This window comes from Narcine bancroftii, chromosome 2 (assembly GCF_036971445.1).
Source record: "Narcine bancroftii isolate sNarBan1 chromosome 2, sNarBan1.hap1, whole genome shotgun sequence".
NCBI classification, from domain to species: domain Eukaryota; kingdom Metazoa; phylum Chordata; class Chondrichthyes; order Torpediniformes; family Narcinidae; genus Narcine; species Narcine bancroftii.
The window spans coordinates 100,414,768-100,433,960 of NC_091470.1; the positions used below are offsets into that span (position 1 = coordinate 100,414,768).

Below are 19,193 nucleotides of genomic sequence, written 5' to 3' on the forward strand. Positions count from 1 at the left end.
AATTCTATTGGAAATCCATCCTCCCCTGGTGTCTTATTATTTGGTAGTTTTTTTATTATCTCTTGTATTTCTACTGTTCCAAATGGTTCTGTTGATTTATTTTGTTCCTCTATTTGTAGTTTTGGTAGTTCAATTTTAGTCAAAAATTCATCTATTTTCCCTTCTTTCCCTTCGTTTTCAGTTCGGTATAATTGTTCATAGAATTCTCTAAAGTTTTCCTTAATTTCTTTTGGAATTTGTTTGTCTTTTTTCCTTGATGCCAATACCATTTTCTTAGCTTGTTCTGTCTTAAGCTGCCATTCTAGGATTTTGTGCGTTTTTTCACCTAGTTCATAATATTTCTGTTTTGTCTTCATTATATTCTTCTCTACCTTATATGTTTGTAATGTTTCATATTTTATTTTTTTTATCTGCCAATTCTCTTCTTTTAGTTGTATCTTCCTTCATTGCTAATTCTTTTTCTATATTTACTATTTCCCTTTCCAACTGCTCTGTTTCCTGATTATAGTCCTTCTTCATCTTGGTTACATAACTTTTTATTTGCCCTCTAATGAATGCTTTCATTGCATCCCATAGTATAAACTTATCTTCCACTGATTCCGTATTTACTTCAAAATACATTTTTAATTGTTTTTCAATAAATTCTCTAAAATCATGTCTTTTAAGTAGCATGGGGTTTAATCTCCATCTATACATTCTTGGAGGGATGTCCTCTAGCTTTACTGTCAATATTAAGGGTGAATGGTCCGATAGTATTCTAGCTTTATATTCTGTTTTTCTTACTCTATCCTGCATACTAGCTGATAACAAAAATAGGTCTATTCTTGAGTATGTTTTATGTCTAGCCGAGTAGTACGAGTATTCCTTTTCTTTTGGGTTTTGTTTCCTCCATATATCCAAAAGTTTCATTTCTTGCATTGATTTAATTATAAATTTGGTTACTTTGTTCTTTCTGTTAATTTTTTTCCCCGTTTTATCCATATTTGAATCCAAATTCAGGTTGAAATCCCCTCCTATTAGTATGTTCCCTTGCGTATTAGCTACCTTCAAAAAGATATCTTGCATAAACTTTTGATCTTCTTCGTTAGGTGAATATACATTAAGTAGATTCCAAAACTCCGAATATATCTGACATTTTATCATAACATATCTCCCTGCTGGATCTATTATTTCCTCTTCTATTTTAAATGGCACATTTTTACTAATTAATATAGCCACTCCTCTTGCTTTTGAATTATACGATGCTGCTGTTACATGTCCTACCCAATCTCTCTTTAATTTCTTGTGCTCCAATTTAGTTAAGTGTGTTTCTTGGATAAATGCTATATCAATTTTTTCCTTTTTCAGTAAATTTAGTAGTTTCTTCCTTTTAATTTGGTTATGTATTCCATTAATATTTAAAGTCATATAGTTCAGCGTAGCCATTTTATAGTTTGTTTATCTTCTCTTTCCGTTTTTCCATCATTACCTTTCCTCCTTTTCCATTTCTGTTTTCTTATTTTAAACTCTTTATAAGACAACATTCCTAAAACATCAAACATTTTCCTTATTCTCCTATTTATATCTTCTTTATCCCCAATCTCCCCTTCCCCTCCTGAGTTGTCCTTTATCCCTTGTCGGACAACCACATCTCCCCTCTCCATTTGGGTTTGTGAATTCACTCGCAAGCGTCAACTGATTTTGCAGTGACCGCTATTCCCCCCCACCCAGCACCCCCCAGAAAAGATTTCACTTTTCATATGTAACAAAGGTCACTCTTTTAATTCCCTCCTTATTCTCTCTATTCCATTACCTTCCCTTATTAATTCTTGTCTATACTATCTATATTTTCCTCTAAGTACAGATACATTCACATATGCACATTGTATCTATTCACTCTTATACCTCTTTACCCACATACATATCAATCGTGATCATTTTAACTCTCATTACCCGTCTTCCTCCCTCAGTCTATTTTTGTAATTGTTCTGCAAATTTTCGTGCTTCTTCTGGATCCGAGAATAGTCTGTTTTGTTGTCCTGGAATAAATATTTTCAATACCGCTGGATGCTTTAGTATAAATTTATACCCTTTCTTCCATAAAATCGCCTTTGCTGTATTGAACTCTTTTCTCTTCTTTAGGAGTTCAAAACTTATATCTGGATAAATGAAGATTTTTTGCCCTTTATACTCCAGTGGTTTGTTGCCCACTCTTACTTTTTCCATTGTCTTCTCCAGTACCTTTTCTCTTGTAGTATATCTTAGGAATTTTACTAAAATAGATCTTGGTTTTTGTTGTGGTTGTGGTTTAGAGGCCAATGCTCTATGTGCCCTTTCTATTTCCATTTCTTGCTGTAGTTCTGGACATCCTAGGGTCTTAGGGATCCAATCTTTTATAAACTCCCTCATATTCTTGCCTTCTTCATCTTCCTTAAGGTCCACTATCTTTATGTTATTTCTTCTGTTATAATTTTCCATTATATCTATTTTTTGAGCTAACAGTTCTTGTGTCTCTATAGCTTTTTTATTAGATTCCTCCAATTTCTTTTTTAAGTCCTCTACCTCCATTTCTGCTGCTACTGCCCGCTCTTCCATCTTGTCCATTTTCTTTCCCATTTCTGTTAAGGTCATATCTATTTTGTTCATTTTCTCTCCTGTGTTGTTTATTCTTCTTCTTAAGTCATTAAATTCCTGTGTCTGCCATTCTTTAAATGACTCCATGTATCCTCTAACAAGAGAAAGTATATCCTTTATCTTGCCTTTCCCTTCTTCTTCTATTTCACTGTACTCTTCCTCTTCTTCTTCCTCTGGGTTGGCCATCTGTTGTTTCTTTGTTGCCCTTTTCTTCTCTTCTTTCTTGTTTCCATTGTCTTCTGTGGTCTCTTCTTGCTGCAGGTGTTCTGCAGCTGTCGTTGCCGGCTGTGGAGATCGACTCCCCAGCTGGTCCCCCCTCCCGTCGGTGTGTTTTTTTTCATGCGCGGTTGCGCACTTTTACTCGGCTCAGCGAGCCATTTTTGTAGTCCAATTTCTACCGACCTGAGGAAGCGGGCTTCTCTCTCCACAGCGGGCCTCTTCGGACAGGTAAGGCCTTCTCCTTCTTCCTCTGTTGTCTTCTCTTCCTCTCTTCTTACCGTTGATTTTGATTTTTCTTTTTTTGTTGCCATCTTCTTTCCACCTTTATACTCACTTTTCTTTAACTTTTATTTCTGTGCCTTTGTGTTTTCTCTTGTTTTTCCCGACTTTTCTGGAGAGGGCTGGAGTTCACCGTCCGGCCACTACTCCATCACGTGACTCCTCAGTGGTGAGGGTCCTTGATGATAAAAGCTGCTTTCTTGAGTCACCACCTTGAAAAGATGTCTTTAATGGAGTGGCAGAGTTTACAACCCTCTGTAGGATGTTCCTGTCCAGTGCATTGGCACCTCCATGTCAGGCAGAGATGCAATCAGTCAGAATGCTCTCCACGCTACACCTGTAGAGAGTCTTTCATGTCATACCAAATCTCCTCAATCTCCTAACGAAGTATAGCCGCTGGCAAGCCTTCTTCATGATTGCATCGACATGAAAGGCCCAGGATAGATTGTCAGAGTTGTTTGCACCGAGGGATTTGAAGTTCCTTACCCTATCCACTGCTGACCCCTCGAGGTTCTCCTAGTTTCCCCTTTCTGAAGCCCACCATCAACCCCTTCATTTGGCTGAATTTGAGTGCAAGGTGACACCACTCCATGAGCTGATCTATCTCCCTCCCGTTCACTTCCTCATTGTTGCCAGCGACTTTGTTGTGGGGTCAGTGGCAAATTTGTAGATGGCATTTGAATTGTGCCTGGCCCCACCAAGTCGTGGGTGCAGAGAGAGTAGAACAGTGGGCTAAGCGCGCATCCTTGAGGTGCGCCTGCATTGCCGGTCAGTGAGGAGGAGACGTGGTTTCTAGTTCGTCCTGACTGTGGCCTTCCGATGAGGAAGTCAAGGGTCTGGTTTCAGAGGGAAGTGAAGAGGCCCAGGTGTTGAAGCCTGCTGACCAAAACTGAGGGAATGATGGTGTTGAAAGCTGACCTGTAAGTGAAATAATCAAGAGTAAACCAGAATTTGACAAGATGGGGATGTCTGATTATGTTCCCTCACCTTAATGCATCCCCCCAAATGCATTACCTCACTATAATCTCTTTTTCATTTGGCTTGCATCATAGATTTGTACAATTTATTGTAAAAAATGAAACATAATTGGCTAGTTGAAAACACATGATATAAAGTACCTGTATTATAAAAAAAATCTAGAAGACCACATTAACGTTGTGCTATAAATTGACAGGATACTATTTTATGATGGGTGCCATGCAGGGAAATTACACAATAGAAATTAAAGCAAAACCTGCTGGCATAAAAATTGCAAAGTGACACATAGAAATGTGGCCTTTTTAGCACTTCAAGGGTGGGCAGGTAAAGTAGGACAATCCAAAGAAAGATGAAATAGGTATTAAAACACAGCATAGTGGCTGCAGGTTTGACGATCTCTGGTTTCCAGCTGATCCCTCACCTTGTGGCTTCTACCCAAATGCATTACCTCACCATATCCCCTTAGTATCCAAAAACTTTCCTCTTCCCTGTTAAACACATTTTCTCTTTACTTAATTCTAAATGAGTTAATTGACTGAATTTCATTACTCCACCTGTTGAGGGGAATTTTGAACTCCTGTCTCTGAATTATTCGTGTTTCTCTGGTTCATGAGACCACTGTGTCACTGTTCACAGGAACATGCAAAATAGGAGCAGAATTAGGCCACCCGGCCTGTGGCGAAAATAAAAGCTCTCATGACTGGAGGGAGAATATACGCTTTTATTAGCTTATAATTGAGAGTAGGGTCTTCAGAGGGGCTCAGGGTTTAGGCGGGAAACCAGGGTTATATATGGGTTGATGGGGGCGGAGCTGGCCATCAGTATACACACCACCAGTGAATCTCAGTTCACTGCACATCCCTTCTCTGCCATTCAGTGACATCATAGCTGATCTGATAATAATCCATCTACCTACCTTTCCCCTACTTTGTAAAAATCTATCCAACCTTGTCTTAAATATATTCACTGGGGTCGCCTCCACTGCTTCAAAGGGCAGTGAATTCCACAGATTAACCGCCCTCTGGGAAAAGCAGTTCCTCCTCATCTCCATCCTCATTCTACCACCCTGGATCGTGAGGCTATGTCCCCTAGTTCTAGTCTCCCCACGAATGGGAATGACTTACCTACCTCTATCTTAACTATACCTTTTATAATTTTATATGTTTCTACAAGATTCCCTCTCATTCTTCTAAATTCATACAAGTACAGCCCAGGATGACTCGATCTCTCCTCATGGGTTAACCCCCTCATCTCTGGAATCGACCTGGTGAACCTCCTCGACACCACCTCCAAAGCCAGTCTATCCTTCCTCAAGTAAGGAGACCAGAACTGCACGCAGTGCCCCAGATGCGGCCTCACCAGGACCTCCTACAGTTGCAGCAGAACTTTCCTGCTCCTAAATTCCATCCCTCTGGCAACGAAGGCCCACGTTCCATTTGCCTTCTTGATCATCTGCTGCACCTGCAAACCAACCTACTGTGATTCATGCACAAGTTCTCCCAAATCCTTCTGCACGGCCGCGTGCTGCAATCACTTGCCATTCAAGTAATACTCTGATCTTCCATTAATCCTTCCAAGGTGGATCACCTTACATTTTGCATTTGCCAGACCCTTGCCCACTCACTTAATCTATCTATATCCTCTCATTGCTTCTGAAATATTTTGCTTGAGAAAAAATTGACATTGGCCCATTTCCTTTGGAGTTCTGAAATGGTGCACATAACGAGTCAATGAGGTACGATTAAAACAGTGGTTTTCAAACTTTTTCTTTCCTCCCACATCCCACCTTAAGCAATCCCTTACTAATCGCAGAGCACTGATGGTAAAGGGATTACTTAAAGTGGGTTGTGAGTGGAAAGAAAAAGGTTGAGAACCATTGATATAACATTAAGAGATTTGCATTTTAATATGGGGTGTTAAGGGGATTACAGTATATACTAATAAAGTTCAGAGGGATGAAAGATGTTAGTATTACAGTAGAAGTCCGAAAATCCGGACTGCTCAGGGTGGGTCCAGATTTTTGGATTTTCTGGATTCTCAGGCAGAACTTTCAAAATTCAAATTTAAGGAGGAAAATGAAAGAAGAGATGAATTGGTCAATTTTGTGAGTTTATTCATTAGCAAATGCAGCATTTATCAATGCCTGCTGTTTTAAAGAAAAATTGTAACATAATTAAAACTTAAAATTTTTCATCACCAATGCTTGAAGTTTTGTTTAAAAATGAACATTGTAAAAGCAAAATGCAGTATCCTATTGAATTTCTTTGTGATAAGGTTACCTGTATCAAGCTTGCTGCGATTCTTGCTACCACTCTTGCTGCCACTGTACATCTGTGGCGCTTACACATGCACTCACTCACTCAAATGCCTGCTAAATTTTTAAAAATGGAATGTTTTTGAAAAGTCTGGATTCTCGGGTGGTCCTATTTTCGAGCATCCGGATTTCTGGACTTTTAATGTAATATGAATCAAGTTGAGAAGTAGATCACAGGGTCTCTCCCAATAATATTTTGCTCTACAAATGTAGCAATGACAGATGCATGTTTCTTTTTAAAATTCTGCAGGTGAGGAGGATATTTGCGTGATCAGCGCTGAATCCCAGAGCAGTAGCGGGGGTCCTCGAAAGCAACTCCGCACTGAGGCGTTTGCCCAACAACTTGAGGCTCTGGACTGTGCCTTTGAACGGCAGCATTATGCCGACGTCTTTGCAACTGCCAGCCACAACAAAGGAGAGCAGGTGAGTGAAGAAACAGCCACCACTTCGTGCCCAGTCGCCAAAGTAGTTATTAACTAGAAATTTGCACTGGTTTATTTCGCCAGGATACACGTCCTGTGTGAACTCAACGAAGTTGTCTGTTGCTGAATCCAGTCACTTGACACTTGTGGCCATTTTTTTTTCTGAATATTTTTTTTCAAAGACATACATAATAACATTTTCACTATCACCACATATTAAACTTTTTCTTACGAACAACAACAAACAAAAACAAAACAGTCCCTCTCTCCCTGCCCCCCTTCCATACATACGAATCCATACACCATCAGACCTTATATATCTTTTAAATACATAGAATACAATTGGGGAAACCACATTTAAGTATATATAATAGTTGCATTTATAGTCCTTTTCCCATATCTGGGATCCTATGTGGTCCAGGTCTGGCTGCCAGACTGTTACAAAAGAGGGGAGTCGGACTTCCACGTGATCGCGATACATTTTTTTTGCTACCGCCAGTGCTATTTTCATAAATGAGATTTGATATTTATTCAATTTGTCGCTTATTTCCATGAAATTACCTAATAGATATAGCTCCGGGGTCCCCCGTGAAGGCCACTCCCATTATCCTGGTTAATTTTTCTGCGATTTCTTAGCAAAGTGGCCTCACTTCTATGCATGACCACGTAGCATGTAAAAAAGGTTCCTGTCTCAGTCCTGTGGGGTAAGATATATTTGGTGTAAAAGCGTTATAGCAAACCAGTCCATATCCTGCATTTATAATTGATGTCATGCTGTCCTTACATCAATATGACCAGCTTCTTTCTGAAATCACTACCCCCAAGTCCGACTCTCATCTTTCTTTTGACCTCTGCAACCCTGGTTTTGCACTTTCGCTCTGGAGAGCATGGTACATTTTTGTTATAAATTTGGGTGTATTCCCCATCCATACCATTCATTCAGTCTCACTAATTTCAGGGGGGGGGGGGTCATGTGAAACAGTTTTTATCAGAAGAAATCAGTAAAGCATCTGAACCATCCCACCCACCCCAACCTCTCTGAGCACTATCTTGAATTATTCAGCCAAATATTCTGAGGTTTTAGTGTCCCCCAGATATTACTCCTTGCCTTGAATGAATTGAGGTTAGCGAGGAAGGTCATCTAAAGTTGCAGCAAGATAACAGTGTGATGGGAAGTAACATATTTATTTAACTCCAGGGGAAATAAAGGGGAAAAGTTTCAGGAGAACTTCTTCACCCAGAGAGTGGTGGAAGTGCGGAACGAGCTGCCAGCTGAACTGGTGAATACGGGCTCAATTTTAACATTTAAGAAGCATTTGGACAGGTACATGGATGGGGGTGGTACAGAGGGTGTAGATCAGTGGGATTGGGTAGAATAATAGATTGGCACACACTAGAAGGGCCTGTTTGTAATGTTCAATGGTTCTGAATATACCTAATGATCTGGCCTTCACTACCCTCGGAAGCAGACAATTCCGGAGTTAACTTACCACCAAGAGAAGAAATTTCTGTTCTCCTCAGTATTCTGTAGCTGTGTCCCCTTGCTTGTAACTCTCCCACCAGTGAAAACATCCCAAAGTCTACCTGTCCAGCCCTCTTAGGATCTTGTATGTTTGAATAGTCATGGTCAACCACATCAATGGGGTAACAATAGTTTATAATACAGGCCTAATACCACCATCTGCTAATGGAAATACTTGGCAGTGACCTCCTTAACATCCAGTCTTGTGTGATTTATGTTGCAGACTCCTCTGTATCCACTTCCATCCCTAAACAATGGAATGGATGAAGGAAAACCAAATTTGTCTTCTTCTGTCACTTCAATAGGCAGGAATATTTCTGGATCTCAGGGATACTCGGTAGTGACAGGTGAGTATAATTGTAAGGAGCTTTGTGCTGTAAGAGCTCAGGTCAAGTCAAGTTTTTGGTCATCTCCCCCCACCCCCCCAACCCCCGGTACACAGCATATTTAAGAGGGATGATGGACTAAAACTTGACTGCTTCACAGGGAACGTGGCTCATAAATTTGAGCACAGTCCTAAGGGAGCCATAGCCAAAAAAAAGGTTGAGAATGGTTAAATACAGCACAGTAACAGGCCCTTCCAGCCCATGAGGCCGTGCTGCCCAAATACTCCAATTGACCTACAACCCCAGTGCATTTTGAAGGGTGGCAGGAAACAGGGCTGCCTAGAGGAAATCCACGCAGACATGGGGAGGATGTACCAACTCTTCGCAGGCAGCGCTGGATTTGAAACTTTGTAGCGTTCGTAGCATTGTGCTACTAACCGTGGTAACCATGGAAACCGTGCTGCCCTTATGGTAGAGAATTGAGAGTCTAGAATCATTATTGCCCTTGCACTTTAATATCCAGAAATCCACTGATCTCTGTTTTAAATTCACTCAATAACGAAAGAAGGTCCAGTACTTACGAATAATTTCACGCTCCGTGAGGATCCTTAAGACCAATATAATACGTTTAAAGCCTGCTTGTAAAGAGGATGATTCATGTGAATTCTGGTTTTTCAAAAAATTAAACAGACCTACTCATGACACTAAAGATATGTTTACATCTGGTTAATGCAGATTTTGAATTTCAATTCGAGTTTATTGTACAACTCCACAAAACAGCGTTCTCCGGTTCTCAGTGCAAAATACGCGGACACACAACCAGACATAACCCACAGACAAACAATACATATGCAGGACAAGTATTCATCTATACAAAGAAATAAATATTGTTTCGTGAATATGAGAGCCTGGGATGGTCAGTGTGAGCCGTTCCTTTGGTCGTTCAACATTCTCGCTGCCCATGGGAAGAAGTTGTTCCTCAGCCTGGTGATGTTGGCTCTGATCCTCCTGGATCTCTTCCCCGAAAGGAGCAGCTGGAAGATGCTGTGCGCGGTGTGGAAGGGCGTCCTCATTGATTTTGTGAGCCCTCTTCAGACAACGATCCAGGTTATAGTGGGTGGGAGGGAGAATCCAGTGATCCTCTCTGCCATTCTTATGGCCCTGTGGATTCACCTCTGATCCATTTTTCTGTAGTAACCGTATCACACTGTGATGCAGCTGGCCAGGACACTCTCGTTAAAGCTCCTGTTGTTAAAGATTTACATAATGGTGGCTGGTAGCCTTGCTCGTTTCAGTCTTCTCAGCAAGTGCAGTCTCCATTGCGCCTTCCTGACAATAGGTCACTAGTTAAGTGAACCCCAAGAACTTGATGCTCTCCACTCTCTCCACTACAGAGTAGTTAATGTGTAGTGGAGGGTGGTCATTTCTGGTCCTCCTGAAGTCCACGATCATCTCCTTCGTCTTGTCCAAGTTGAGACTCAGATTGTTCCTCTCACACCACATCACGAGATTTTCCGCCTCTTCTTGGTAGTTCGGCTCATTGCTGTGGCTGACGAGGCCGACGGCTGTCGCGTCTTTTGCAAACTTTCTAATCTTCTCCCACTCTCTTCCATTTTCCTGAAGATAGTGGCTTTGCTCCAGCGTTCTCAAGGTCTGGGATCTGAATCAATACTGACTTCAGCTCAGTAACGATAACCCACCATGATTAGCTTCAACATTCAGACTTGGAAAGAACATCTCAAATAATATTTCTACAGGCAGTAACTTCAAATATGTTCAGATATAGGTTAAAATTGATGAGATGTTTCAACAATTGAATTGCTTGCTGCCTATACTCGTCGAAAGATAGTCTCAGACAAAGCCCTTGGTGTGCATGGAATACTACCCAGTATCTTCACAGGACAAAAATGGATCAAGAAGCAAATATATGAAAGAAGCACAGTAAAAACCCTGGCAAATACATTTAAAATTATGAGGGGCCTCATTTTCAGAGAGTCCTCGAGGGATTGGTGGATGCCAGATAGGTAAGTTTTCTGTTTGTTGCATGGATTGATGAGCTGACCACTAGGGGGCGCCGATTTTAAACTCCCATACTCTTCAACTTTTTTTTTGCCAGTTGCTTGAAGCTGCTAATGGGGATTTTTACTGTGCTTTATTTGAATGTGTATCTCAGCAGAGTTGAGGTGATGACGCCAACGAAGTAGAACTTAACAAATAATCATGTTTTCCAGGGCGTGAAATTATGACCTCGACGCTGCCAGGGTACCCCCCTCACATTCCTGCAAATAGCCAAGCCAGTTACACATCATCTGCCATCGCTGGAATGGTTACTGGTAAGCACTCTTACTTGGCATACATTTGATTATTATCTTAACGTTGAGAAGGCCATTTTCAGTGGCCCAAGACCTGAATCTTGCACGCAGGTAAATGATTACATAGCTGCTTGCAGCAGTAACAAGAAACAAAGAAAGATCTTGCATCAATACAGCATGTAATGTTACTTGGGATCCCTCTACTGAGATCTCTCATAATTTTAAGTTTAAATATATTTGTCAAATTATACCTGGTTCAATGAGAAGCATTCTTCTTGCAAGCAGCCTAACAGGTCAACCAATGCAGCCTGTTTAAAGTAGAAGAGCAAGACTGTAATTGAAACATATGGAGTTACAATGGAACGGAAAGAATTGTTAATACAAACATGATATTGGAGAAACTCAACAGGTCACACAGTGTAAAGATAAAGATGCATAACCAACCTTTTGGGCTTGAGGCTCCTTGATGAAGGGCTCAAGTCCGAAACGTCAGTTATGTATCTTTATCTTTGTTACATAAAGTGACCTGCTGAGTTTTTCCAGCTTTGTGTTTTACTGTGTTGGTGCAGTGAACTTGGATTCGCCGGTACTGTGTAGTGCTGATGGCTGGCTCTGCCCCCATTTGTTCACATATAACCCTGGTTTCCCGCCTAAACCCAGAACCCTTCCGAAGACTACTGTGAGACCCTCTCCATAGTTATCACCTAATAAAAGCGTTTGTTCTCCCTCCAGTCATGAGAGCTTTTATTCGCGCTACAGTTAGTACAAAGCAAGGGCAGCCAAAGAACCCTGCTGTTCAGGAGGCTTATGGCTGCAGGGAAGAAACTGTCTTTAGGTCTTCTGGTTTTACACTACTGGCCAATGGGACGAGGGAGAATAGGGCGTGTAAGGGACGTGATGGGTCCATCATGATGTTGACTGCCTAACCCTGGCAGTGGGAGAGAGATGGAGGAGAGGGATGCTGGCTGATGGATTTCAGTGAAGCATTTGATAAGGGACTCCTTGCAGTAAGTAAGGAGGCATGGAATCCAAGAAGGCCTTTGCTTTGTGGATGCCTTGCCCACAGAAGGCAGAGGGTGGTTGTAGATGGTTTGTATTCAGCATGGAGTTTGGTGTCTAGTGGGTATTCCGCGGCGATCTGTTCTGGGACCCCAGTGATTTTTATACCTGGATGAGGAAGTGGAAGGGTGGGTTCGTAGGTTTGCAGATAATTGGTCGTGGTGTGGATAGCATGGAGGATTGGCAGAAATTACAGAGGGACATTGATTGGAAGTAAAGCTGGGTTGAGAAATGGCAGAAAAGTGTGGGGGGGGGTCATTTCCATAGGTCAAATTTGAAGACAGAATTCAATATTAATGTGAGGATTGAGTAGTGTGGATGACCTGAAAGATATTTGGATCTGTGTCCATACATAAGAACATAAGAAATAGTTGGAGTTGGCCATTCGGCCCACCAAGCCTGCTCTGCCATTCAATAAGAATTCCATTTACCTTCTTAATAACCTGTTGTAGCAACCCAACCTTTTGCGATTCATGCACAAGCCCTCCCAAGTCCTTCTGCACTACAGCATGCTGGAGCTTTTCACCATTTAATACTAATCTGCTCTTCTATTTTTCCTACCAAAGTAGGATTGGAACATATTACATTAAAGTGCATTGTAGTAATACTTTGAACAGTGTGGTTTTCCATAGCACTGAACTTGCTTGGAACGTATTATCCATGTTATACAGGGCATGCCTGCATTTGCTTTGACAGCTTTTATCTTGATCAGTATATAATTCACTCAAAAGCAATTATGAGCTAGTAACATCAAATAACTGTAATGTTATCCCAAATTTGCTCACTTCTTCTAAATATAAACACTTTAAAAAAGAAAATAAACTAAAATAACCAAGGTACTTGCCCTGATTATTTTGCTTTTCTAATTATATTTTGCTCTCTCTAAAAAGAGCTTGAGATTCACCAGCTTCAAACATTAATACTTTAGGATGGCCTCCAATTGCCCCCTTGGCACCTTCCCCCATGACCGCTGGAAGCACCACACCTCCTCCCTCACCACCATTGGATGTAATATCTCCAAATTTGCAGATGACACTAAGCTAGGAGGGGTTGTGTGCACGGAAGAGGGGGTCAGGAAGCTCCAGTGTGATTTGGATAAATGAGGGACTGGGCAGATCCATGGCAAATGCACTACAATGTGGATAAATGTGAGGTTATCCACTTTGGTAATACAAACCGGAGGGCAGATTACTATTTGAATGGCAATAGATTAAGAGATGGGGAAGTGCAGAGAGACCTAGGGGTACTTGTACACCAGTCTCTGAAGGCAAGCATGCAGGTACAGCAGGCGGTTAAAAAGGCAAATGGTATGTTGGCCTTCATATCAAGAGGGTTTGAGTATAGGAACAAGGATACCTTACTGCAGCTGTACAGGGCCTTGGTGAGTCCCCACCTGGAGTATTGTGTGCAGTTTTGGTCACCTTATCTAAGGAAGAATGTTCTTGCAATGGAGGGGTGCAGAGGCGATTCACCAGGCTGATACCTGGAATGGCAGGAATGACTTATGAGGAAAGATTGTGCAAATTGGGATTGTACTCGCTGGAGTTTAGAAGATTGAGAGGGGATCTCATAGAGACATATAAAATTCTGGCAGGACTGGACAGAATGGATGCAGATGGGATGTTTCCAATAATGGGAAAATCCAGAACCCGGGGCCATGGTTTGAGGATAATAGGCAAACTATTTAGGACTGAGATGAGAAGGAATTTCTTTACCCAGAGGGTGGTGAATCTGTGGAATTCATTGCCACAGAGGGCAGTAGAGGCAGGTTCATTCAATATATTTAAGAGGGAATTAGATCTGTTTCTTCAGTATAAGGGTATTAAAGGTTACGGAGAGAAGGCGGGGACGGGGTACTGAACTTTAAGATCAGCCATGATCTCGTTGAATGGCGGAGCAGGCTCGAAGGGTCGAATGACCTACTCCTGCTCCTATCTTCTATGTTTCTATGTTTCATTCGGGACCCCAAACACTTGTGAATCTGTGGGAGTCACCTACTGCATCCGGTGCTCCCTTTGTGGCCTCCTTTACATCGGAGATACTGGGCGCAGACTGGGAGACCTTGGCTCTGTCTGGATCAATGACAGGGACCTCCCAGTGGCCAACCATTTCAGTTCTGTGACCCACTCCTGCTCTGACACGTTGGTCCCTGACCTCATGCACTCCCAGGCCAAGGCCACCCGTAAATTGGAGGAACAACACCTAATATTCCGTCTGGGAACTCTCCTACCGGATGGCGTTAACATTGACTTCTTCGGTTTCTGCAAGACCATTCTCTTTTTCCCTTCCCCTCTGTCTCCTTTTCTCCAGCTCTACACACCCTCTTCCCTTTCCAATCATAGAGCTATTTCCCCAGTCCCCTGTTTCCTCTTGTGCCCTTCCTCCCTCCCTTATCTCATGATCCTCTCCCTGCTCCCCCTCACCTCCCCCCCCTGACTATTTTGTTCGGACGCCTGCCTACATTTTGCCCACACCTTGATGAGGGGCTCAAGCCTGAAACGTCGGTTCTGTATCTTTATCTTTGCTGCACGAAGGACACTGTTTGACCTGCTGAGTTTCTCCAGTGTCGTGATGTTACTCCAATCACCAATCACTGTGTCTGCAAACTTCTGTGCTTTATTTTCAGAATTGATGCTTCTGAGGTAAAAAAAACCCTAACCCTAACGTTTTTTTTTAAGAAAGAATTACATTTTGTCTGATATAAGGGCTGGGAATTACTTGGGATTTGAGACTTCAGCAAATTTGTACCAATGAAAGTTCACTCTCATGCCCAGCAATAATTGTCAATAACTGGAACAACTTCCACTCTGCAACATGTAGTTAATGATTGAACAGGCCTCTCACTGACCTGTTGACTTTTGTTTTGATGCGATTATGTATTTTTGCCACGAGACAAGATGAAACATGCATGTGCTGGGCAGAAGATGTTCTCCTTGTTCCTGTTGATGCGGATTGTTGATGCGTTGCTCTGGAAACACAGAAATTCTTCTTTCAGCCATGAAATTCGATGGTTGCTTTCGACATCAGAAACAGACACGCACAAAAAAGCATCCTCCCACCCCCGGCTGGGCCATTCCATTAGTCACTAATTAATCAAAACTGAACCAGTTTATGAACAATGCTTGTGATAATTGAAAGAATTGTATTTATTATTCTGACTGCAGGAAATGAATATTCAGGAGGGCCGTACACCCACTCCCACTACACATCGTATAATGATGCCTGGCGTTTTACCAACTCTGGATTAATAAGTAAGCAGGACTGGAATTTACCTGTTAAATTTTGACTTCTTTTTAACTAGTAATTTGTATACCTTGTTTTTATTATAACTCTCTCTTTGTTCGTTGATTTGAGACTTTTATTTTTTGACATTCAAACCATATCCTTTCTTTTCGGAGAAGTTGTGAATTGTTTTTAATTTAATCGATAAGAGCTTTTACCCCCCCCCCCACCTCCCCCCCCCCCAAAATGCTTGTAGCATTGTTATAAAAATATCAAACAAAATCGTGATTTGTGTTGACACCGCCGCTGTAAGCCTCACGAGTAATTTCGTGGTCTTGAGGTATGCCGTGGTGGGGGGGGGGGGGGCCAAAGGCAGCCTTCAACCTGGAAGGTTACACGCGAACATTGGGAGTAAACAGGATCCGACTCTCCCAATAGGCAGGGTATAGCTTGTCCGCCACCCAGTCGCCGACGAGGTGCAATAAGGAACAAAGTGAGGCACTTAAAAATTCTTGAGACCTTTGGAACTGTGACTCAATGCAGAAAAATGTACCCGAGGATAAAACAGTGATTTATTTATAAGAGTGCTTCATTGATAGAATGACAATAAAGAGCGTTCTTTGAATTATGAGCTTTTCAAACCAGTTGAGGGGCGCTGAGTTTTTCATTTTCTATAATATTTAACCAACTAAAAGCTACTTAAAGGAGCTTCAGCTGTGCCATGTGATCTGAGTCATGACATTTTGTTAATGCATTGTTATGTTCTTCCAACCGTCTTTTCTTCTTGTCTGTTAACTTTCAGGTTCCCCTTATTATTATGGTTCCACGCCAAGGACCAGTGCACCTCCCGCTGGTACTGCTGTCTATGATCACCTCTAGTTTCCACAGCAACCAGGGAATTGTGCAGAGTGATGCCCTGGGGAATCATGTGCTGTCAGTCTAATTGATTTGAACACAAAGCAATGTGGAAAACTCTATTTATGAATGAAATTTGGAGGATGGGCAATAATTTCACCACTGGATGTTTTCAAAACATGCCAGACAGGATCCCAAAATAAGTTCAGCCGTGAATTGCCACCCTGGTTTCTGGATTTACAGATAATACACAAGAACTAAAAGCCATAGGTCATGGCTAGATAGAAATTGCTTTTGAACAGTAAGGAAAGCAAGTGCACTTTTACTATTGTAAATTTTCATGGATTTTGCAATGTACACTTAATACAGAGCACATCATTATGTACAAGACTTCAATAGGTTCATTAGGTGGCTTTAATTATGAGTGTTATGAGTTCGAGAAACAATAATGTACAGGGTGTGGGGGTGGGGGGGGGGGGATCTTCCCCTGGTTGCATTGAGAATGAAGAGGATGGTTTCTGTGGGCAAGCAAAAGAACTTCTGAAAATGACACAAAGCTTTCCAAAGAGAAAGACCTTCATGACAAACCAAGCAAGAATTCCATGGTACCCCAAATTTAAACAGAAGAGTCACAACCCAACCCAACAGACGGCGGTGAGAAGGAAACGGGGGCTTCAAACAATTGCACCTCTCTTTATTAAAAGCCTCCACTGGATCCGGGCACTTTCTCGGCATTTCCAACACCATCCCAGACTTTACAGAAAAAAAATTATGGGCAGTTTAGGGACAACAAAGGGAAAGAAATTTTAAGATTCAGCTGGAGATTGAACCTTTCATTTTGCTTCCATCTGACTTTTCCAGAAAGCCTCGGACTAATAAGATGATCAAAATAATAACAATTAGTTGATCTTCGTATGCCACGTTCAGGCTACTTTTGTTTAATTCTTTGAAGTTGAAATGGCCTGATTCTTAGTTTATGCACGACACCTATACCACATGCCAGAGTTGTTTTGTCAGAGAACTATGGACACGCGAGGAAGTGTGCAATACATAGCTCAGTTACCATAGACTGATGGGCCTTGAAGGGCCTGTCATAACCCTCGCCACTTTTACAACCCACTCCAGTTGGAAGGACCTGCGTGAGCTAAAATCCTGAGATTTTTCATTTGCCATGTACGTATGTAAACTATGAAACTATCAAAAGAAAAATATTTTAATTCAGTGTCGCATGATTTCAAATCTTGGAAATAAAATTTGATGACTAGAAATTATGTGCAAACTTATTTGCGGCTCCGTAAATGCATATGACAGAGAAAAGGCCGCAGTGTGTGGATCTTATATGAACTGGGGACAGGAAGACAGAGATATTTTATATTTGTAGTCCAGTATTGGCTACTGCTGGGACTACAGATGCATCTACATTTTGGGCTCTGTTTATTTCAACATTTTGATTTCTGGCTTTGGACTACTAAACAATTCCAGATTAGGCCCAAATGACTGTTAAACCATACATTAAAAACTGGGTTCCAATAGATTTGAAAAAAAAATCCCCACAAAGCCCAAGACTTTCAATTCATGTACAGTTAACAAAAATCCCCTGCTAGCCATCATCTACGGGGATTGGTAGATGCTGGATGAGCGAGTTTTCCGGTTGCTTGAGACACACTCCTACAATGCCAGCATTAAGAATAAACAGTTTAAAAGACAAAAGAGAGCAAAATGTTAAGTAATTTGAAAGAAAAAAATCAGAATTGTATCCCCTAATTATGTAAAGTTCACTTCAATCAGATAATTTATGTAACTTACAAAATTTAGATATAAATTCGAACCCCAGATGCTGGTGCTGTAACAACGTTACGCAAACCGCACTGTCATCATAATTAACCCCCGCTCCCCCAAGATTAAAGATAAAGTTTACTTACGTACTTAATAATATACTAATAAAGATAAAGACTTACTAAGCAGGGATAAGGAGACGTCCCAATAGCGAGTGGTATCAACCAGCTCTTCATCCTGGGCTGTTCCACCCAACCTTATTCAAACAGCTGCTATGAGCAAGAGCCTCCGCTGGCTGAATATTTGCTCCCGTCTTCAAAGGTTTATGTATACTTCAGAGAACAGGTAGAACATAGAACACTGCAGCCCAGTACAGGCCCTTTGGCCCTCGGCGTTGTGTCAACCCATATATTCCTTAAAAAATAAAATACTAAACGCTCCCTAACCTGTAACCCTCTATTTTGATTCCTGTCTAAGAGACTCTTAAATGCCCCTAATGTTTCAGCCTCCACCACCATTCCTGGCTTTCCAGGCACACACAGGTCTAAATTAAAAAAAAATTAAATTTAGACATAGATAACTGGTCAATTTGGGCCTCCGAGCCCATGCCACCCAATTAACCTGCACGGTGGGAAGAAACTGGAACACCCGGGGAAATCCCACACAGACATGGGGAGAACGTACAAGCAAAAAAATTTACGGAGTAAGTAGGCAGAGAATCGTACATGGTGAAAAATCCTTACAATTTAAAATTTTTATTTATTCCTATTTATTTATTTTCTTTGTTTTTTTTTTGCCGGTTGCTTGAATTCTGGATAATGGGGTTTTACTGACTTTATAAGTGCTCGACAATGTCAAATATCGGTTACACGATCTCTGCTCTTTACTTTTCATTTACAAAATGTATTCATCAGAAGCCACTTCGTTCATGTTATACAGGTGTTCTCTGCACCTCTTTTTTAAACAGCATACATGTACACAAACGTTCACATGCACCCTCGATGCCCGCCCGGACACCCCACTTCCTGACCACCTTGGCACCTTTGCTGACAGTATCATCGGTATATAACATCGGCACTGGTACAGCCGTCTCTCCGTTAGACATTTTACTCTACAAGCACTTGTAATACAGAGAAATAACGCATTTATGGAACAATTTACTCTCTCTACTTCTCCAAATGACAAACCAAACTAGATGTAGTTGTTAATGAGATGCTGCCTTATCTTCCTTGTCCATTAAACCTTGGGAATGCAAGGAATGGAAACATAACTGGGAAGAGTGAGGATGTTGATTAA

General features: G+C 41.5%; 1 protein-coding gene across 3 annotated transcripts in view; it reads left to right on the forward strand.

Moving 5' to 3' along the window:
- pax8 (paired box 8) overlaps positions 1-17,389 on the forward strand; it is a 55,985-nt gene extending 38,596 nt beyond the window's left edge. For all 3 annotated transcript variants that reach the window (XM_069917705.1, XM_069917706.1, XM_069917707.1), the window contains 5 exons: positions 6,654-6,826; positions 8,571-8,694; positions 10,905-11,006; positions 15,209-15,295; positions 16,069-17,389. In XM_069917705.1, coding sequence (XP_069773806.1) covers positions 6,654-6,826; positions 8,571-8,694; positions 10,905-11,006; positions 15,209-15,295; positions 16,069-16,145 — 563 coding nt within the window. In that variant the 3' untranslated portion in view covers positions 16,146-17,389. The remainder of the gene's footprint in view (positions 1-6,653; positions 6,827-8,570; positions 8,695-10,904; positions 11,007-15,208; positions 15,296-16,068) is intronic.
- The last annotated feature ends 1,804 nt before the right edge of the window (positions 17,390-19,193 follow it).